General features: G+C 35.8%; 2 protein-coding genes across 3 annotated transcripts; both read right to left on the bottom strand.

The window, feature by feature from the left end:
- Positions 1-729: 729 nt before the first annotated feature.
- LOC125191352 (autophagy-related protein 8C-like) lies at positions 730-3168 on the bottom strand. Of its 2 annotated transcripts, XM_048088897.1 has the most exons (6): positions 3026-3168; positions 2782-2844; positions 2087-2142; positions 1944-1996; positions 1036-1154; positions 730-962 (listed from the first exon to the last, which is right to left on the bottom strand). In XM_048088897.1, the coding sequence occupies exons 2-6, from the start codon at positions 2816-2818 to the stop codon at positions 859-861; spliced, it is 369 nt and encodes a 122-aa protein (XP_047944854.1). In that variant the 5' UTR covers positions 2819-2844; positions 3026-3168; the 3' UTR covers positions 730-858. The 2 variants fall into 2 exon arrangements, with proteins under 2 accessions (XP_047944854.1, XP_047944853.1); XM_048088896.2 differs by lacking the exon at positions 3026-3168 and having other exon boundaries at positions 2782-2887.
- Positions 3169-15249: 12081 nt separating this feature from the next.
- On the bottom strand, positions 15250-16097 carry LOC125190442 (protein S40-7-like). Its single transcript, XM_048087757.2, has one exon. It carries the CDS (start codon positions 15958-15960, stop codon positions 15496-15498), a length of 465 nt encoding a protein of 154 aa, XP_047943714.1. The 5' UTR covers positions 15961-16097; the 3' UTR covers positions 15250-15495.
- Between the last annotated feature and the right edge of the window lie 7271 nt (positions 16098-23368).

The raw sequence follows: 23368 nt of genomic DNA, 5'->3' as shown, positions 1-23368 counted from the left end.
CCGCCGATTTGGAACCAAAACTGGAACTGGTTGTTTTGGAACTGAACTGTAACGGCGAAACATCCTCGCGTTTCAGTTCCAGTTCGACAATTTCCAAAACCGGAACCGTGGGCATCTCTAATAACACCGACAACTCTATCACAAAATGTCAACTAAAGCACAACTACAATTTTTTTTCAATTCATCAGAGTTAGAAATAACATGAAATGTAGGATGAAATGAATGAGCGAGGATGTGAATTTTATATCAGGAATATATAAAATTTTTTATTATAATGATTCAATAAATTTATAAAGAAAAGAAAAAAGTCGTAGCCGCCCAAACCGAAAGTGACGCTTTAGCTGCTTAAAGATTATCATCTGCTTAATATGGTTTATCTCAACCACAAAACAATTAGTAGTGCATTAGCTAAATTAAGAATTAGGCCAAATGAGATGGAAATTTTTTTTTTGAAAAAAAAAAAAAAAGGATGGAAGCTGAGATTGAAAATAGAGATAGCTAGAAAACAACAATGGTGAGTTAGGGAACCAAGTTTGCGCAGAAGAATGAGTTGGCATTTATTCTATCTTTTTTCTATAAATGAATTTAAATTCAAAAATCGCACCATGGTCGACTTGAATTCAAGACCTTTGGCATCAGATAATCACTCTACCACCATACCAACGTACACACACAAAAGAATACATATTTTCTCTTTTTTATGCATGGAATTATTTAGTACGAAATGGCTCGTTTAAATAGAGTAATATATAAACAGAGATTTCTTCAACAAGGTAATGTGCAGCTAAGTTTGATGAACATATCAGTTAAAAGTAATGGACTTTACAATTGAAATGATATCAGAAGAAATATATATATTTACTGCCCTTCATTACAGCCAAAGGTGTTCTCACCACTATAAGTCATGTAGAGAAACCCATCCTCGTCCTTGTATTCATCATAGATTGCTGATAACAGAGAAGCTATAACAACGAAACCACATTGTAAGCGAACTACAAATATGAATACGCAGTCAATCACAAGGAGCCCACTCACCAGTCGGAGGCAGCACGTCCTTGACAAAGATGAAAATAGCTTTCTCAGCACTTAGTTTGATCCTCTTTCGAACCACATAAACAAACTGCCCCACAGTCAGATCAGCAGGAACCAAATATCTGTAAATCATATGAACAAGGGTGATGATGCACTCTAGTAAGAAACAAGAAGAATCTATTATTCGCATAACCTAACAGCCACAAACTAAGGCTTTGTTGCAACCCGGGAAAGATATAGGTTAAAATCGTACATTTAAGCAGTATCTATCACTGAATGGGAAAAAACATGTGTGCAAGCGAAAGTGCTAAAGGATTGTAAGAATAATTCCTTGTACATTAACCCATCGACATAAATGAATAACCGAGCCAAAAATGTCTGAATCAAAATATTCAATCTCTATAAAGACCAGTATTCAGCACATTAAAGCCTATGCACCAGATGAGCAGTCATTCCAACAAGGACCTTACATGAGTAATTAATAAAATCAACTTAGCATATATCCCAATTTGCTGATTACATAATCTGAAAAGTAAGGCAAAGATAAACACAGATAGTCAACTAAGCTTTATCCAAGCAAAAAAGAGAAAATCCTACTGATTATAGTACTCTAGTTACTACTATTATTCTTTATCTTCCTTTTTTTTTTTTTTTCTTTTCTCTGGCTGCTGGGGAGGGATTGAGCTTGAGACCTCTCCCTTTTACACAGGAGAGGATCCACTTCTGTGCCCCAGAAGTGACTACTCATTACGGTTCTTAATTAACAAGCATCTACAAATTATACTAGTAACTCATATTTAGCTGTAACCAATAATTAGACATGATACTTTACGCCAAGTTCTGAAAAGACAAAATAGATTGAAAATTAGATTAATGAGCTCTTTACACCACAGTAAAGTTGCTGCTCTCACTTCTTTTTATCAATGTCAGGTACATCACTTCTCTCTGCCTTCTCCACAATGACCTTTATAGTAGCAAAAGGAAACAAGAATTACAAACACAAAGACTGCAAATAATTAGACCTCAACCACAGAATAAATTGTTTATAACTCACTGGAATTCTATCCGGATATTTCTCTCTGATACGAGCAGATTCCGCCTGTCTTTTCTCTGCAGTAATGGATACCAAACCATGAATGATGACTGATGAATAAGGAGATATATGGATGAAGAGACCGAAGCTTGACAGGAATCTTTAAGCATGAAATGCTGGGCAAACAAAAACATTATACATGTAGAAATATGTAAAATAAAAGCTGATGAATTGACTAGAGAGTCCAGATTGAACCTATCCAATACCTACAGAACAACGGCCGGCTGTTCATGATTATGCAATTTTATACAGTTAACTCTTGCTTACATCAAAGATAGACACAGCAGCAAAGTAAAAGCTTCAAGAACTCTAATTTAGAAAGTGGTGTGGCACTATCCATTACATCCAGGGAAGTATGTCAGCCAATTTAGGGGGAGCTTTCAATCTGACTGTTATTGTTTGGTTATCAGCATCCCACGAGAATTAGGCCAAACTATTATATTAACGTATCATTCAGCAAGAAATCGCATACATGTATAATGTATCCAACCCAAAAACAAACCAATAGATATTCAATGGTATTTAATCACATAATTAACCATATTAGATCAACAAAAACGAAAGTTTTCCATTGGGGAAAGATATCAATCAATAGTAGGGGCGACCAGAACATTTTGACCTAAATCAATCAAAATAGGTAAGGGAAAAAAGCATACCCAAAGGATGCTCTAGCTTGAAAGAACTCTTGGCCATCGCAAGATTTGATTTTTTTTCTCCAACTGCAAATTTAAGACATGTAAACAACATCAAGAAACAGGGAAAGGAATTAATTCTTCACAAATACCGAAAACCCAAAAGAGCAGCAAACACAAGTATATTTAAAACAATCACGGGTTATAGTTTTGCGTGAAGAGGGCAACTAAAACACAAATTCAAGCAGAGAGGTACTCGGAAACTTACTAAAGACGCAACAACAAACGGTAATTGGAGCTTGAAAGGGTGACTGGATATAATTTGGGACGTTAGAAACAAGGAATATGGGATAAAGAATATGACGCAGAGATCAGAGGGCTGAGGCTTATTCTAGTACGTATTTTAAAAGGATACAGAATTAGGTATCCAATTCGTATACGAAATCATAATTAACAAATTCCCATATTTTCTTTTTATCAATATTAAAATTGTAATTAAGTGAAAACTTCCTCCTCAGTTTATTTATGACTATTTGCAATTCCTTGGTTTAAAAAATGAAACTTTTTCCTTGGTTGGTGAAAAAGAATATAGTACTCCATATCATTTCACTGCATAGAATCATGCTCACACTCTCAAGTCTCAACCCGTCCGTCCGACTCGATACGAGTTTAAGCTACTATAACAAAAAATTAGCTGAATTTTTTTTTTGATATGTGATATCTATTTTTATACTGTATATTAATTTTATAGTAGGTGTGAGTGTTAAATGAATTAGTGAAATATCATATCCTTACTAAAAAAGTATACTAAGACTCAGTTTAACAAAAAATATGGAATATGAGAAGATATGTAAAATAAGATAAGAAATAAGGGTTTCGTGTCAAGATATGCAAAGATATGGTTTTTTTATTGTCTGATAAAACAAAAATTATCTAAATTTGTATAGTACTCCTATATTAAATAACATGGCTTAACTTGACAAATTGATGGGTTACATAAACATGGTTAAAGTTATAATTTTGGTAAGATTAGGTAGGACCCTTGTCTTATATTGGGCTTCGAGTTAAGCTTAACTATGATATCAAACAATTAGAAGTGTTCATATATAATTCTCTATCTTGATATTACTAACTTATCAAACACGCAGTACAAAGTGAGTGTGACAAGAATTGATGAGCATAATATGACATAGAATGCCGATCAGTCTCACAGTCGGTCAATGAGGGCTAGAAAACTTCACTAAATTTGATATTTGGATCCAGTAGCGGAGCCAGGATTTTAATCATGGGGGGCCTAAATTACTACTTAAATTTTGTTAATTTGTCTCGGTGTCAAGTTGTTTCAATATCTACAATATGAAATTAACTCGAATATAAGTAATAGAGAGATATACGCAAGAGATGGATAATGAGATAATTAGAGGATGGTAATAAAAATAGAGATACACGTCAACATCGATATAATTAAAGAATATAGTATTTATTTTATAATATAGAGCATAGTATTAACATTAATTTTGCTAATATTATATGCTTATTTATGTAATGAAAGAGTTATTTTCTATTCATAAATACCATAACATTAAAATAATATTATACTATGGCGGGCATATTTACATATTTATGTTCTTAAATTATGAAAATAATTCTTAACCGTTACAAAAGAAAATATTTATACAAGATTACTAGCTAAGATTATAGTTACTAGAGAAAATAAACAAAATTATTAACATTAGGAAAAAATCTAATAGAACATAAACATATTCAAGAGAAAATCTAAAGATATATAGAAAAATATTAACACAATATTCAATAGAAATCTAAGGAGATAATGATAAAAAAAAATATACACGCTGCAGGATCAAGAATCGAACCTGAGATCAATTAGTTAAAAGTGTACCGTCGTAACCAATTGCACCACTACGAACTTAGATAATTGTTTCGTACATATATAATATATAGGCAAAGTTCGAAAGGCTGAGGGGCCCAAGGGCCCCCCGGCCCCACCCTTGTTTGGATCTTACGCCGACCCCATGATGTAACTTCTTCGCTCTAGTCTTTGGAGTTGGAGTTCACTTTCGTTCTTTGTCTGTCATTCATTGATAGTGACGGACCATTGCGTTGTACACTTGTCTTCCAACGCTGACATGACCTTCACCGTGTCCAATCTCATAATTTTTTTTTATCCGTAGTTATATTCCACTAGTGAAAGATTGATATATTGTGCCATCAATTTTGTGTTTTACAAATTGATGCTGACACGTTCTTTTAGGCGAATAAAGTGTGCATGTTGATGCATGCTTCATTTGTGGCTTTAATGGCGGTAGTGGATCAAATGAAGTTGTTTGGGTACAGTTAGTCGAGTTACTTCATTTATTAATTAAATAATTTTGATTGAGTAATTAATAATTGAGGTGGTTTTCATCGTGGGCGAATGCTCATAGACATTGATATTTGATACGCATGTTAATATGCAGTTGAGTTATAAATTTAAACTTTAGGTACTCAACGTTATCACATACACTGACATTTACATGCATGTTAATTATTAATATGTATAGTTGAGTTATAAATTTATAATTTAGGTATTCAACTTTAACACATACACAATGTTAATTAATTAAATATGTAGTTGAGTCATAAATTTATAATTTAGGTACTCAACTTTAACAAATACTACTAACATATTACCGAGTGCGGTAGTTCGTGAGGTTTACTAACTGAAATCCATATTGACACTACGATGCTAGAATTTTGACATAATGGTACTCTTGGAAAATCATTGAATGATCAAGATACTTTTATACTACTCTGTAGTAAAAATATTTTTATAGAACGTGTCAAAATTCATACCGTAAGTTAATAGCATGTGGAAATTGGAATTACAATTGTAAGATGTCCTCACTATCACATTATTGCACATGTCAATTAATTTCACCAACACTATAAAGACTCCCAAATCGCACCTTATTAAGCTACTTTTAACTAAATACAACAGTTTTGAGAAGAATGAGTGAAATAATAAAATGAGCCAAAACTTGTATTTCGTGTTTTTTTTTATTAAATACTCGGTTGCTATTCGGCGCCATGACATTGGAAAAAGTATTTTTTTTTTTACCAGTTTTAACCCATGGACTAAATTGGTATTTATGAATAATAAATAGCAATCGGAGTTGGAAGAGAACAAGTAAGTGAGCAAGTGGTCCATCTTCATTTATATTTTGTAGACGCCACTCTCACCCTTCCCCTCCTTTCCTTTATTATAAGGTCCCAAATTAAATTTGGTCATTACAATTATCGGCGCTCTATTCAATTCTAGTGAAGCTTAATTTAAATTATACTACTAGAATGGTTCATTGTTATTCTGGACCACCCTGCACAAAGCTCGATACCATCCGTTGTCGCCGTCGACATATTTAGACAAAGAGCCAGGGGATCAAGTCTCCATATTTATAAGACGTTGCATCTCATTGCTACATATATGTATGTGTGTGAATTTAATCACAATTGTATTGAATTTTGATGTGTAAATGTGCAGAGAGAGAGATGAGTTAGGTGAGGTGAGGGGCAAGAGGGGGTCAGTAAAATCACGTGAAAACAGTCATGGGGATGTTTAATGTTGTACGTTGAAAACACAGCATGGTTTTTAATGGATTACTTACCAACATGAAGAGAGGGACTCTTCCTCAACCAATTATTTCTCGTTTCTACACTCCACATTCCTAACTTTCTTTTTTCCTACCCATAACAATTTTCTACTAGTATCATGCTTGCGTAAATACAATTATATAACATGACAACTCAACTCGTGTATATGATAAAAAAAAAAGTGTTACTCTAAACACAATGGAAGAGCATATATTACTATAACCTTTAAAATGATGGCTCATGTCACAAATATATATGCACTCACAAAAACGTCCAAAAGAAGAAATAGGCATATTGCATTCAATCAGTGGTGGATCCAGGATTCGTAAACGGAGGGGGCGGAATATATATTACTAACTTGGTTTAAGGCGGAAATGACTATTTTTTTCCACCTTCGAGGCAAATGGAAGAGACATGGCAATTTTACGTCCGGATAAGAGGATGCCCCGTAGATCCGCAAGTGCATACAATATATTTTAGGAATATTGGTCTCTAAAACCATGAACTTTGGCCTAATTCTGGGTATTTTTTATGAATTTTAAAATTGTCCACAACTAAATTGTGGTTATTTTTCAAAAAAAATTCAATGCAAATAATTAGTTCTTATGCTGTGTATAGATCCTAATTAGTTCTATATGTGGTTTTATTTTTACTTTTTGAGCTGAATATAGTTTCAATTTTGTAGGCTGTAGCCCTTTCCCCCAACAGTATAATGTGCATGGGATTCGGGCATGGGCTGGTGGTGGCTTCTTTGGAGCACAAAGCTCTATTATAAGATTTATTTTGTCTCTTATCCTTAATTCTACTCATAATTTCCCACATTCTGTAACCACGCACCAACCTAAAGTAAAAGAGAAATGTAGGAAAATGAGTTGATGAAACTCGACAATGAGACCCCTCCATATTGATGATGTTAATTCAAACTTCTATTACAAGATCATATTTTATTCAGGGCTACTAAAACTTCCATCATTAATTTCCTATTAATTTAGAATATATTAATCACAATCAGGGCCGAAGTTGACCTCTTTGATTTCTTTAACATCACAATTTGCAATGTGTGTATAGATTACCATTACTAAATTGAACAACCCCGAAATGTGATAAAGATGAAGATTCCTTTTTTTTCAACAGATTGCAACTTTATTTAATAAAAGGAAGAAAACGAAGCTTGAAGCACATAAAGACAATTTACTGTTGAATTCATGATGGAAGAAATGGTCCATAAATAAAGGAATTAATAGTCCACTGGTATTTATAGTTATAGTTACAGCACTCCTAATACGACAATCATTTCACCCAAATACTTGACGATTCATAAATACAAATTAATAATCCCAATAAAAAACAAAAAGAACAAACAAGAAAAGGCCACAAAACCAGAGCATGCGATAGAAATTAGAAGCTTCATCATCAATGCACATTTGACAACGACGGATAAAGAACATTTCTTGGATAACTTAAATATAATTTTGGCAATGTATGAATAAATCAAAAAATGTTTGAAATTCAAAAAAAGAAAACAAAATGCAGGTAGTGATGGTGTTAACACGCCTTTACCCCGACCTCATAAATGCATATTGAAGGCTCCAGATTTGCTGCAGTCACCTTTTTCATGGTTACATAGCTTTTGAGTAAATATACTCTCCTTTTTGTTGTTGGGTTGTTGGCAAATTCAATGCCTTGTTGCTTCCAACTTCCATCCCTCTCTCTCTCTTATTTATATATCGCCTTGTATTTCTCTTGGAGGATCACAATTCACACACACCCTCCCTCCTTCACTAATCTTTCCTCTCATTACTTATCTGCAATGTGAAGGGTTGGAAGAGTGAGTGGTATGCTAATGATACGAGATATTGGTGCGGTTCAATTTGAAAGCCGTGCTCAATATGCTTAGAGCTCGGTTATTTGATTGAGCCGTGCCAATATCACGTATGCGTATTATGCTAGTGCTTCCTATCACTCTCTTCCCCTTCCATGCAATCCCAATAACAGGTAATACTCCATGTTCAAATGTTTTTTTAGCAACAATATCTGTGTTTTTTTACTATTACTGTGTTTTTTTACTATTACTGTGTTTTCTGTCTGTGGTCATTGGCCAAAAAGAGAGAGAAGGCAAACTTATAAGGTGAATGTCAGTCAATGCAAACATATAGCTAGATAGATAATTATGCTATTTTTATGTGTGTTTTTACCAGAAATACTGGATAGATGCTAACTATCATCCAAATCTGTACTTGGACATGTTCTGTTAATGTTGTTTCATCAAATATATTATGTTTTGTCCACATTAGGACATTAGTTTTGTCAAACAAGGCAAAGTCATACTACCCCAAACTTATTACAGTGATGATACAATATTCTTCTCTCACCAACTATTCCCCAAGATTCATAATCACAATGCATGGTAGCTCAAGAAAAGTTTATCTCCTAAAGGAAGAAGAGCAGAAGAATTGCATTTACTGAGCACTGCCTAAACGCTTCCTACTTTTCTGACCAAGTGCTTGTGGTAGGTGCAAGAGTGCCTACTTTTTGGTATCATCATTAATGCTATTTCAAAGAAGCAAACAACAGTTTCCAAGTTGGTTCACTTTTCTTCTCTCTGTAATAACTTCACAACTAAGCAAATCATGTTTAGGACATCAGTTTTGCAGTTGATTTAGACGATAATGTATGGAACAACAAGCTGAATCACATGCATGTTATTCCTAGCAATGGATAATTAAATGAGAAAGCGAAGAAAAAGACATACCTAACTGAGGTTATGTGCAAAGAGACTCGAGGCCCCAACTAATGAGAGACACGGAATAAATCTCTTCGGGTTTAACTTCAACACTGCAGCATCATGCACCCAACATGAGAGACTACTTTGCAGATTTTCATTTTCAGCTATATTAGCAATCCAACTTAAGACAAGCGTGCAAAGTGTCTTTCGTTATATAACTTCAAATACTCTTTAGTCTGTTTTTTGGAGCTGAGAACTCTAACTCAGAGAGTAATTACTGATCTGAATATACTGGAAATGCCAGGAGTTCTTAGTCATGTTTCAATCAAATATCTAGAAAAACATAGGATAAGGTCTTGGAGTACAAATAAACTAGCCTCATCACACCAGAGAGCCGTTATATCTTCACAACATTGCTCACAATGTACTTCCATGACCTAATGGATAATTACTCTGAGTTGCTACTTGCAGGTTGAAACAGAGTAAATGTATGTAATTGATTGAGTAAGCAATCATTCATCACATCTCGCCATGACCAACAATGGTTCATTGGCATACAGATATTTAGTTAACCATAGATCGATATATTTAATGCTTCAGGTTCTCAAACTAGATAATATATATCAGAAAAAATATTTGCAGTAGGGTAAAAACACTAAACTAGAAGCTTTCATTTACTATAGTAGAACTAATGTTCTTTAGACAACCTTATTCTAAGACACAAAACAAATAACATTGCCCGAATTATTTCAAGAAATGATGCTCCTAACTGAGCTTCTTTGCTAGCAAAAAAGTTCCATGCTCTTTCCAGATATAAACGAAGAAAATTATCGCATGATTCGAATAAGAAGCAAGTTTGTTGGCATATCAAGCTCCAAAATAACCAACCAACTTAATCAGTGAAAACAGTTCTAATTATTTAAAGACATCCAATTCCCTTCACTACAAGGCAAAATGTATTCCATCAGTAAAGAGCTTGAAAAGTTCTTGTTTTGGATTCATTTGCAAGTCAACCACACAACCACAAACAAAAAATTATTTCATCCAAGATTTTCCAGTTTCATACAGTAACAGATATTCAACGATTCCATTAGGATTCATCTCCGCATACAACATTATGTCAATTTGGCTCATGTTTTGACCTTTTGCGGTAAACGCACAAACTGACACGCACATATAACATTCTAGATATAGGGAGAGAGCAAGGATTGTGCAGCCTAAGGATAAATACATACTCCACAATGTGTACCCGATCCGAAATTTTCGGGTACCCGATCCCAAAATTCCCAAAATCCAATGCCCGATACCCGACCCGAATTTGATTTCGGGTACCCGGATACCCGACTCGGGTATCCAGTCCCGAAAAATCGGGTATCCAGTCCCAATTGTGATTTTGAATTTTTTGTAATTTTTTTTTTTTTGAAAACTAACTACAAATTTTTAGAATTTATTTAATATTATTTAATTCAAATTTAATACAAAGTTGAAGTACTAGTATTCAAAGTAAAAATAATTACAAACTTTTAGAAATACAAAATTCTTATAATAGCTCGAATTTAAGAGAAAATAACTACAAATTTATAGGAATATAAAATTCTTGTAGTAGTTCGAATTTAAAAGAAAATAACTACAAACTTTGAAAAATACAAAATTCATAAGTTATACTACATATTAACATCTTTTATCCATCCACAATAAGTCAATAACCATCAAAATTAATAAGTTCAAACATTCATCCTTTATAAATATCACAATTCAATAATTCATAAGAATCAAGATCTAACAATAATATCATAAAAAATTCAAAATATCACAAGTCAATGAAATTAAAATATAATTAAAAAATTAAATTACATATCTTATATGCTAACTATTAAGTATTAATTAAATTATATTTAAGAAATTATATTATATTTAATTATAATAAAAATATAATTTATTAATTTTAGAAAATAAATCGGATAAATCGGATATTTCGGGTATACCCGATCGGATATCGGGTAATCCAAAACTCTCACTACCCGTAAATCGATACCCGATAATCCAAAATTCTCACTACCCGATCCCGATCCGATACCCGAAAAATTGGGTTTCGGGTATCCAATTATCCGACTTTTTCGGGTTTGGATATCGGGTATTGAATACCCGATATCCATTTTGACAGGTCTACTCCACATTGTAGCTAGGCTAGGACGACATCTAATTAAAGCAACACTAACTCAATACCCGATATTCATTTTGACAGGTCTACTCCACATTGTAGCTAGGCTAGAACGACATCTAATTAAAGCAACACTAACTGATACTCAGCAAGCAGAAAACAAGCACAAAAGTAATGAAAGAATGATGGCTATATCAAACATCATCTTCTCGTCAACACATCATTTAATAGATTTAGGGAAAATTTGCACAACTGTTTCATAGCATGTTTTTCATTTGAATTCAAATCCGACCAAATACCACAACATAATCACAAAAAAATGACTACTTGATTAATCTTCAAATCCTCCGTTTATTAAAATAGAGGGGACATCTTTTTAAATCCACCAACTTTGCCAAAGTATCAATTTAGGTCCGTAAACTTTGAAAATATCATTTTAGGTCCATCAACTACAGATTAATATCATTTGAGGTATTTTGAAAAAAAATTTGGACGAAAATGCCCTTAAGACCTTCAAAGGTCAATTTGGACAATTCTTTCGCCAATCATCTTGCGTCAGAGACATAGAATCCAACAATTTTTAACGGCAAATTTTTATATTTGAAAACAATTTAGATGTTAATTGATCTCCATTTCGAAATTCATCTCCGAATAACAATCCAAATTAATAGCTATCTAATTTCAAAACAAGTAAACTAAATAGAATTCACACATCACCTATAGTAAGTTATTAAAATACAGTTTAGATTGAAAAAATAATTTAAAGTATCAAGTCCCAATTCACTATCATTAAATAATTAGTTGTCTAATAATTGTAAAACTAACACATAAGTATTTTTTACGGCAAATTTTAATTATATTTAAATTCAATTTGGATGGTAACTGAATTAAATAGTAGTAAAAAAAATTGTTGGACTCTAGGTATTTGACGCAAGATGAATAGCGAAAGAATTGTCCAAATTGCTCTTTGAAGGCTTGAAGGGCATTTTCGTCCGGAAAAAGTTCAAAATACCTCAAATGATATTAACTTGTAGTTCACGGACCTAAAATGATATTTTCAAAGTTCACAGATATAAAATGATACTTTGGCAAAGTTTGTGGACTAAAAAAGACGTTTCCTCATTAAAATATCATTAATCTTCAAATCCTTCGAATCCCTCCATATATTTATGGAATCTCATTCCTGCTATCACAATTGACACCGGATTGGGCGGGCCGACCTTAGAAGCTCGGCATTAACGGCCCTATGATGTCCAATATTGGGCCCGTCCTATATTGCAAGTTGCTTATAAGTTTTAATTAACTGATTTCTAAATGAATACTCGTCCTTGCAAGTTTCAGACCTTGTCTTGTCATTCTTTGCAATTGTGACAATTTATTGCATAAAAATATAGTATTTTATTTCCCTATAATTGTGGCATCTCAATTAGGGTCGGGGAAAAATACCGAAATACCGGCCTTATCGTACCGAAAAAATATCGAAAATATCGAATTTTCGGTATATCGTGATTTTCGGTACGGTATGATACCTTACCGAAAGATTCCGGTAAGATAACTGTATGAATTTTCAAATACCGCGGTGTACCGCTGCATACCGAAATTTGGTATATACCGTAAATTAAGGTATATACCGTAAACTAAGGTATATACCACAAAAATATAAACACAATTATATATAAAATATATTTTATATATTTTAAAATTATAAAATCTATTGTGAAATATAAATATAATTATGAATAAATTATATTTAATTTATTTTTAAAATTATAAAATATAAATAATATTCTAAATACTCTAATTTTCTATTTTAATTGATGTTGAAAGTCAGGTATACCGCAAAAGTAAGGTATACCGAACTTTGGTACGGTATACCGCAAATGAGGCACGGTATCGGTATGGAAATTCGTCATACCGAAAATAAGGTATACCGAAGTTCGATATACCGAAAACTTTGGTAAGGTAAAGATATGACTTTTTTGCATACCGTATTTACGGTAAGGTATACGGTATGGTGGTTTCGGTAAGGTATACCTTACTTACCCACCCCTAATCTCAATTCGATTGGTCACTTATTGTATGGGGGTGTTACAATTATAATTACATTCTACAGAATATACTAATTATAAACATGAAATAATTTTATTGTGTTTTATTATATAGAAAGATATTGTAAAATAAATTTATTTAAAAAAAATATTCAATAATTTTTTAGGAACAAAAATAATTTAAGATAGAATATGTAGAAAAACAGAGAGAAAAATGATTTAAGTAGAATATGCAGAAGGAAAAATAAAAGACAAAAATAAGAGAAAAAATATCAAAGGCAAAGTGGTTGAATAGTGGCAAGTTTCAGTGGAATGAACGATTAAAAAAAACAATCTAATTTAAACTAAAACACGATTGTATTTTAGCACAATTCCATAAGTTGTAATCCACCCCACAACAGGGGATCCACACTTAGCGTCGATTATCTGTTGTAGAACGAAACTAACCGAAGGTGATGTGTTTTAAAACGATCACACTTTGAATCAAATTAATATGGCTTCTTTTATTTTATTTTCAACCGAAACTTAGTGATTTTCTAAATAGTTCTATCACTTTGTTTTATGACATGTGATTAATCTTGGAAAGTTCATAAATTATTTAATATATAAAATTATCATTAAATTGTATACAAAGTAGGAGAACTAAACAGTATACAAATTTTGTTGTGTTTTTGTAGAGAGAAAAAGAGTGTTAAAATAAATTTAGTTTGATGCGAATTTATTAAAGAGATAGGGAACAAGAGATGAGGAACGAGATAATGATTTAATCTGAAGATAAAAAAAAAGGAGAGGAAAACATAGACAAAATGGATTAAAGATAGAAAATTATAGAAGGATAAAAGAAAAAAAAAAGAATAAAAGAGCAAGATTGGAATTAAAATAGTGAGAAGTTTTTGTAGAAAGAAGAATTATAAGAAAACACTCTAATTTAAAGTGAAACACGAGCATTTTTATCAAACATGATTTGCTTTGTCCCTTTTATAGCAAAGGATCCACACTTGGACGTGGATTCTCTGCTATGAGGTGAAACACAACACATGGTGATGCGTTATACAAAGATCGCACATTAAATTACATTATTACCGCTTTCTTTTATTCCTATTTCCACCAAAAACTTGCTGTTTATCTTTATTAATAGGATCCCACTATTTTAATCATCCTCTTTTTTCTCTCTTTTTAGCACTTTTTTTCTTTCTTTCTACGGGTTCATCTTAATCTCTTTCTCCTTTTCCCCAATCCCTTTTATTATCTACAAGTTCAATCGAGTCTCATAGCTCATGGAATGAATAATTTTTTGTTCAAATTAATTTATAATTACATTCTTTACAAAGCAAAATTTACAATATCAATTATCATGTGAGGGAGGAGTACAATCTAATGCCAATTTTATTGAATAATCCATGAGGCACCGTATCTATATATAAGATGCTATAACAAGCTTATATAAACAGTATTACATCAAATCAATCAAGTAACTATCCAAGAGTAGGTTCTATATTTAATCATGATTCGTGCCGGAGTGTATTGCATAGTCTTTCCACTGTGCATCTGATTTTTTCCATTAGAATTTTGCCAAAATATTTTACTAATGTTTGTTAGTGCTCCAAACAAAAAAAATACTCCATACCATCATACCGTCGAGATCAATTTTCAGCTCTATATATACGTGTCGATTAATATTGTATCTCAGGTTATTCGTTCATACTAAAATAAAATTTAACAACTCTAGATAGATTTGTCATTTGTGTACAAAGGAGCAAAGGCGTGACAAATGTTAGTGTGTCGAATCTATTGGAATAATTAAATGCATGACACGAATTTAGAAATTAAGATAAGCTATAGTATTCATATTGTTGGACCCAGATTATACAAATCAATAATATTGTAGTACTAAGTAATATTGACCCAGATTACACAATTCAATACAAATATTGTATTTTTTCCAAAAATGCAAATTGCCGTACAAAATCTTAGACCATGCCATTTTGAACATTTTTCTTGCTTCAATTTTATACTAGTACTACGCACTAGCTACGAAACCCTCCCCCCACAAAAAAAGGCAAACTCCGACGTCCAAAACATTGCTACCTCACAAAATCTGTCCCCTTTTATTTTCATAAACCAAACCTATTGAAGAAGTAGTAATAGCAACTATACTATTCAAGGAAACCCGTTTTCGTCAAAATCGCGTTTCTGAGGTTGCTGAGATCTCTCCCTTTGAGAGTTCTTCCCACTCCTTCACACATGGAGAAGGATGCAATCTGCGTCGACGCCACCCTCCTCGCCAGATACTCATGCGGCGGAAGCATCTCATCGTCGCCGTCATCGATGTCGGTGACATCGCCGTGGTGGCTGTGTGCACCACCACCACCCTTCTTGGGATTTTTCTTCAAGATTTTGGACCAATCGGGGATGGAGAGGGGCGCCGAAGACGCGCCGCCGGAGGAGGCGGCGGATCTCGGAATGGCCCTCGCGGCGGTCAAGTGCCACGTGGATGAGGCGGGCGAATTCTTTCTTGTTTTGGGGCCTTGATCTCTTGCCTTCATCATGGCCCACATCTCCTCTTCTTGATAATCCTCCGCCGCCATTCCTCCGCCGGCGCCGCCGTGAAAATCCGCCATCGCAACAAGAGAGGGAGAGGAGGAGAGCTTCGAATTTGATTGAAGTGGACGTTTAACAAAAGAGCTTACTTATTAGTAAATGCGCGCGTGTGAGCGTGGATATATATAGTGGTTGGTTAATGGTTAGTTTTAAATGGAGGTTTTCCAAATTGAAATTACTACTCCACTATATTAATTATGGAGTGCAAAAATGGGGTTTCTATTTTGTTTTTGTTTTTTATTATTTAATTGGACCACCACAAAACCCCAAATCAAATTTACATATATCAAGGAGTGAAAACACGAGTTTGATGCAGCAGGAGAAGGGAAAAAGACAAATTCTAGAGGGATACACATGACATAATCAAAACTAGAAAATAAAATGGCAATAAATGGATTAACAAAACTAGGGATTTTCACATGAGAAGTCACTCACAAGTACATTGAATTTAAGAGGTTTGGTTTTTTTTGTTATAGATAAAGTTCAAAACGCCCACAGAACCAAAATAAAAACGAAACTACCCAAAAGGAAAAGAAACCCCTCAAGATATGTAGATTATTTAATTTTCCACATTTAGTAAAATTAAAAGGCAAAAATGTCAGAATTCTGAATTAGGGTTTTCTACATCGATTGTAAGGGTGTACCTACCGCATATATATACGTGTATAATCATAAATATGGCTTATACACAAGTTTCAACAAGAGTGACTTGATTGGGCAAGATGGAAGAAACTTATTGGGCGTTGCCCCCAAACAGCTTATCCGAACTTAATGAATCAAGATGTGTAGCTGAGAAATCCAGATTGTAAAGAAAACTTTATAAAGAATGCCTAGGAGAAGGTGCTAATGCAATTGCACATTGAGATTTGAGGTTTTTTATTTAATTGTGACTCAAATCCAAGTGAGTCAAGTTTATGTAGTACTATTAGCATTTTAAGATAAATGTATCTTATTTCATTTCTATTATTTCATTCTATTTAAATGATGAAATTTAGTCAAATTATATTTTGTTTCACCATTTTTAAAATTAGAATATTAAATCACAAATTTTCCATTTTTCTCATTTATCTTATTCATATACAAATAAATGTCTTTTGGTGATGATAAAAATGAAATTATTTCAATAGAATAGATAAGTGAGAGGATAAAGTAATAGAGAAGAAATATACTCCTCCGTCCCTAAAATATGGACAACATTTGAAATAGAACGAATTTTAATGCATAATTGTAAAGTAAGAAAGAAATAGAAAGAAAAAGTTGGAGTATTGTTAGTGGAGAATGAGACCTACCTAATTAGAGAGAAAAAAAGTTTCCTTAAATAGAATTGATCTATTTTTAAGGGACATCCCAAAATGACCAATGCGGTTTATTTTTAAGGGACAAATGGGCATTATTTTTTGCTAAAAAGGTAAATGGTTCACTTATAATGGGACACTGTAAAAAGAAAAGGGGACACATTTATGATGAGACAGTGAGAGTACTTCATTCGTCCTTGTTGGGTTTCTGGATTACAAGAGATAAAACTAGCCGGGTGTAAAACAACCAAGAAGAAATACAAATGGAAAAAGCTGAAACAAGATTACAAGGAAAAATTCGAAACAAGTAAACCGTGTAAAGTTATTAGCCGAGTCGAGGAGTCATCTTTCCGCAAGACGAGATACGCCCCGGTAGTGCTCTTCGGATTGGCGTTTCGTCCCCAAAGATAAAACGGCTACGTCTCTGGTGAAGCAGCACCGCTATCGCTCCGGAGAATTGGATGGAGGAGAGGGCAGAGCTTCGACATAAAGACAATGCAGAGAGGAAGAGAGCTTATGATGCAGAATGCTTCTAGTGTTTGATGTTGTGTATAGAATGCATGGAATGGCTAGCCTATTTATAGGCTCGGTCCACTGCAGGAGGTCAACAGCCATGATGGCTATCATCATTGTGAGTCTGTAACCGCTGAGCGTTACAAGACGTTACAAATCTCAGAGCTAGAGAGGAGAGGTTGAATCTAGACGCGTCTAGGTTCGTTCCTGACGTGGACTATCACGTGTCAGCCACGTTGGCTTTACCGCGTCACACTGACGAGATGTCATCCCGCTTGGCTCGCTGACGTGAAAACGATGGTGGTCTAAACAGAACTAGACCAGCCTAAGGTCGAACTCAACCACCGAGCCACACGACCAAGCCCAAAGAATAGTTCAAAGACCAATTGCCAAGATCCAAGGGCACGGGCAGGGCTCGAGGCTCGCGGCGGGGCGGGCGGGCGCGCTTGTGCGCGCGTGTGGGCTCTTACAGCCCATCTTAGTCCACTATAATTATTAAATACTTGATTAATAAGGTTGTAACTTCCAATGTGGGATAATTAACTCTCTTAATTAGTATCACAGCTTCTCTCATAGCTCATTTAATTAGTTTGCAATTTTGCACAACTTTAATCCATTATTTCTCAATCACCGGGAATCGGATTTGAGAAAATGAATATACAACGGTCATCTTCTCCGAACGTAGATCGATCCTATATAATTTAATTTCACAAAATTAAATGTCTCGTTAAAATTATAATTAGTCAAAAGTCCATTAACCGGGCATAGATTCCAACAGTCCTACTACAGGTAGTAGAAACAAGCCTTAATTTATCCAATTGGGTAAGACTAAGCCTGTATAGTCACCCGACTTAGTACCAATCTATCATTCCAGGAGAATCTACCTTGTCGAGTAGAAGCAATCTTAACTTCATCTGGCTGGATCCAAGTTGGAATTCAGTTTGAAGCCTTATTTTATACTCCATCCATCAACGAAAAATAGTCTTATTTTTGGAAAAGACAAGTTTTAATAAGAAATTGGTAAAGTAAGAGATGAGAGAAATAGTAGATAAGGTAGGAGATATAAAGAGATAATAGCCCCATCGAAGAAATTTGGTCACGTAACCGTTGAGATTGTACTCTCTCCGTCCCACTCCCAACTATGTTGAATCAAAATATTTGGACACAGAGATTAAGAAATTGTGTTGAAAAGTAGGAGAGATGAATATTGAAAGATAAAGAGAGAATAAAGTAAGAGTGATTGGATGTTTTTTTTTTGTCAAAAAAGGAAATGACTCAACTTAGTTGGAATATCTCAAAATGGAATACGACTCAACTTAGTTGGGATAGAGGGAGTAGTTTTTTTAGTATTTCGTGTTGTACTTTTTCGGGTTTGTAATAAAACAAAGATTTTCATATTGTGGTCTTAACTTTATGTATATATTTCACTATTTTATTATATTCGAAAAAAAAATTAAAAATAAATACAAAATGGTTGTTAAAAGATAGGGTGGGTTAGAATTTGCCCCATTGCCGGTGAATTGGTAGGATTACCGAATGCTGACGTGGAGGACCATAAATTGCTATAGGACGGACTATAGTCCACCACACTGCGGATGCCCTAAGAGCATCTCCAATGCTACATAGGCCAGCAATAGGCTAGCCATTCTCTCCCCTGCCACGTCAGCAACACTAAAAAATCTACCTGCCACATCAGATTTAGGCCAGCCGCAATAAAAATAATTCAAAATATACTACATTTACGGAATTAAAATTACGATTAAAATACGGAATTAAATTTACGAGACATATACATGAAAATTAATCCATTCCATTAAAAAAAAGTACAAAGATTTTTAAAAAAAAGTACATGATTTTTTTTTATAAAAAAGGGCTTCCACACACGAGCCCCGCCACTCTCTACTCCTCATCGCCGTCGCCGCCGCCGCTGCCGCTGCCGCTACCCGTGGTATCTGAGCCCACGTCGGAACCCGCTAGCCGTGCCCTCGCGATTTCCAAATCAACCCGCATGCTCTCGAGCATCGAGTGAAGAAACATCTTCTCCGTGGGGTCAGTGGCGGTCCTCCAATCTTGGAAGACCTTGTACATCTGATCCCGCGTATGGTTACGCGAATGGAGAGTGTACTCGAGTGGGGCGGGTGGGAGGGCGGAGGACTGGACCTCGCGGGGCGATAGGGGGGATCCGCCCCTCGCAGCCCGTTGCGCCCGCTTCTGTCCAACCGGGCGGGGGCGACCAGCAAATGAAGGAGGGTATGGAAACTCCTCAGCATCCGGGGGGAGGTCGTGAGATCCGCCGCTGCTGCCGCTGTAGTCGCCGGTATAGTTCAGCCTCTACTTCTTCGGCCACCCAGCGTCGCACCCCGCCCGGAACTTCTCGGAGTCCTTCAGCAACAAGAAGCACTCCCAGAAGGTGAACTCCTTATACTTTCCCGCCAAGGGGAACTGACTCTCGGCTATCCTCCGGGCGTCGTCCTCATTCTGCCCACTACTGAGTTGACGGAAGGCGTTGGCGTACAAATTCGCAAAACGGCCCACCGCGGCCCTGATGCGCTCCCACCCCTTCCAGACCTCCTCCCTGCTGAAGTCCTTCCCGTGCGGGCAGTGCCTCCTATAGGCAGCTCTGATCTTCGCCCACATGTTGATGACCCGCTGGTTGTTCGCAACCAGCGGATCGTCGCACACCTCCAACCACCCCCTGGCCACTCCGGCGTACTCATCCTCCGTCCACTTCCTGCGGCCAGGGGTGTCGTCAACAGCGGGCTGTGATAACTCGCCGACCGCCTTGGCCTTCCCCCTCGTCTTCTTCTTCGGCGCGGCCCGCCTCGCTAGAACGGGAGTATTCGGATCCCCGAGATCGATCCCCATATCATGCAATGACAGAAGGTCATCGCCAGTGAACTGCGTCTCCATTGGGGTCGACGTGTGAGACGAAGCCATCAAAAAATCAAGCGAGGGACGATATACCGTGTCCCCTCCCGGTGACCCCTGCATCCCCCCCTGCATCCCGGGATGCATACTGTGCTGCATCCCCCCCTGCATCCCGCCCTGCCACATCATCCCCATCATCTGCTGCTGCATCTGGGGCATACCCCTCCACCCGGGCGCTGACTGCCCGCTGCTCCCCTGCCCCCCGCCCGGCATCCCCCACGGCATACCCCCCCTGGTTCCCCCCCTGCATCCCCCCCGGCGCACCGGCCATCATCCCCATCATCTGATTCCAAGGGATGTTAAACCCCGGGCCCATCTGCCCGCCCATCTGCCCCCATCCAGATCCCACAGGTACCGTGGGAGTCTGAGAGCCGCTCGTCGCCGGACTGGACTCGTTGTTGTGATCCATCGCTCGATGATGCTCTTGTACAGAAAGTTAGAGAGAGAGAAAACTCGTTAAAACAAGTGGTGCAAATGAAAATGAAACGAAAATCGCGTTTATATAGGTTTTTTTAAATAAAAAAAAAACAAAAAACAAAAATCGGCGCTGGCCGATCGGGCCGCCACAATGGCGGCTAGCCGATCGGCCAGCGCATCGGCCAGCCCATGCCGGTCCGCTCGCCGATTTCGCGCTGGCCGCCTCCAATGGTTCGGCTAGCCGATCGGCCAGCGCGAAGAATCGGCTAGCCGGTCGCTAGCCGACCATTGGAGATGCTCTAATGCAAGTTACAACTCCCTCCGTCCCAAAAAAATAAGGACATTTTCCATTTTGGGGTGTCCTATAAAAATACCTCCTTCTATTTTTGGTAACTTTATTCTCTCTAATAAGGCGAGTCTCATTCTCTACTAACAATACTATAATTACTTTTGCTTTCTCTCTCCCGTCCTAAATGTCCATACTTTTATTGAACGGGGGGAGTATATAATTTAGTTTGACACGACACGATAATGACTTAAACATGATATTACACAATTGAAATATGTTCTAACATGATTAAAACTTTATCATAACATAAATCTAAATAATAAAATTAAATTATGATATTTCAATTGATAAAAATAATTAAAATAATAATTTTATTTCTCAAAGGATAAATCAAACCTACCACGACTCAACCGAAATAATCAAGTTCTAATTGGGGAGATCGATAAGGACTCAAACTCATTAACTTCACGCGTGTTCATGTTGAATTCTCGTATTGTATCAAAATTGACAGGCCTAGGGTAGGTGACTTTGGCAAGGCAAGCTTCGATTGCGGCACTAGTGGGCAGCTGACACTATGGTCATCCTTACCCCAAATCTCCTCATTTTCCTTATTTGTCCTTAATTTTTCTCTTTCGAACCCTGTTGCACGTGGAGCTACAAAAATGTGCCTTCCTTGTAAAAAAAATAATCGCTCCATCCCTGAAAAGTATATAAACAATTTCATTTTTAGTTCGTTCCTAAAAAATATGAATTTTCTAATTTTGGAAACTTCTTTCTCTCTAATGAATTGAAACTCATTCTTCACTAACAATATTATAAAAAAATTTTCTTTCTATCTCTCTCTTACTTTTTCAATTATTCATTAAAACTCATACCGAACCAGGGGCGTAGCTAGAATTTTATTGAAGGAGAGACAGAAATATAATACATAGAAAAATTTATGTATTTGAGAAGATGCATTTAGTGTGGTTGAAGTATATAACCAGAAATTCATATATAAATATATAAGGAAATAAATGGATGAGGAGGGGCATTTGCCCCATGTCCCCATAAGCTAAATCCGCCCATATGCCAAACCAAATGTTCATACTTTTTCTCTTTGAGAATAGAGGGAGTATCAACATTTCATCAATAACCGAGCAAATTAAATAGAAAAGGAAGCAATAAAATCGGTTTATCACCTCTTCATCACATACCTCTTGTATCTAAACTAAATTATTCTTCTTTTTCAGATTCCCTTTCAGACGGTGGGCTACAGAAATACTATGGACTACCACATGGGACATCCTCTTCCTCACACCAACATCATCCATATCTACTTCAGTAGTGTCGCCGGCCAAATTCATACCTCAAATTAAATATCTATTTGTTACTCCTTTAGAGCATCATAACTGGTTGAGACTATTATTGCGAAATCAGTGGTATTTCAACATCCAACTCAATTATATGAGAAGTATAAGTCGCATCGAACATCATGTGCATGACTGCATATACATTTCATCAGGCGATCGGCTATATAACTATATCCATATCCCAAATTTATAAAATACTATCCACAGCACCAAATTTTATCTCAAATATATCATATTCATTAAACGAAACCCGTTAATATTAATTCTTGAATGCGAAACACTGTTCCTGTGTTTTGGGATTTATAGCTGAGATGACAGTGCAGTTTCACAGTCTACTGAAAAACAGTAAAATTCAGCAGAACTTGGTAGGCCTTATCTTTTGGAATATGGGATAATTCCATAGCTACCTATATATGCAGTTATATGCCTGTGTTCCTCAGACCTCAGTCATTATATGTCAGGAATATGTATACAGAGAGAGCATATTGATTGTATATGTTGGATTAATACTGTTATTAGGAGTCCTAAAAATGGAGTACTCCCTCCGTCCCGGAGTATTAGACTCACTTCTTTTGGGCACATGATTTAAGAAAGTGATATTTAAATAGTTAAAGTGGAGAGAGTAAAGTATGAG

The sequence above is a fragment of the Salvia hispanica genome, chromosome 5 (genome assembly GCF_029641045.1).
Source record: "Salvia hispanica isolate PSC_SH4W2 chromosome 5, Shi_PSC_v1, whole genome shotgun sequence".
In the NCBI taxonomy this organism is placed as follows: domain Eukaryota; kingdom Viridiplantae; phylum Streptophyta; class Magnoliopsida; order Lamiales; family Lamiaceae; genus Salvia; species Salvia hispanica.
The sequence above is the reverse complement of the archived record's forward strand: the minus strand, read 5'-3'. Positions and strand labels throughout refer to the sequence as shown.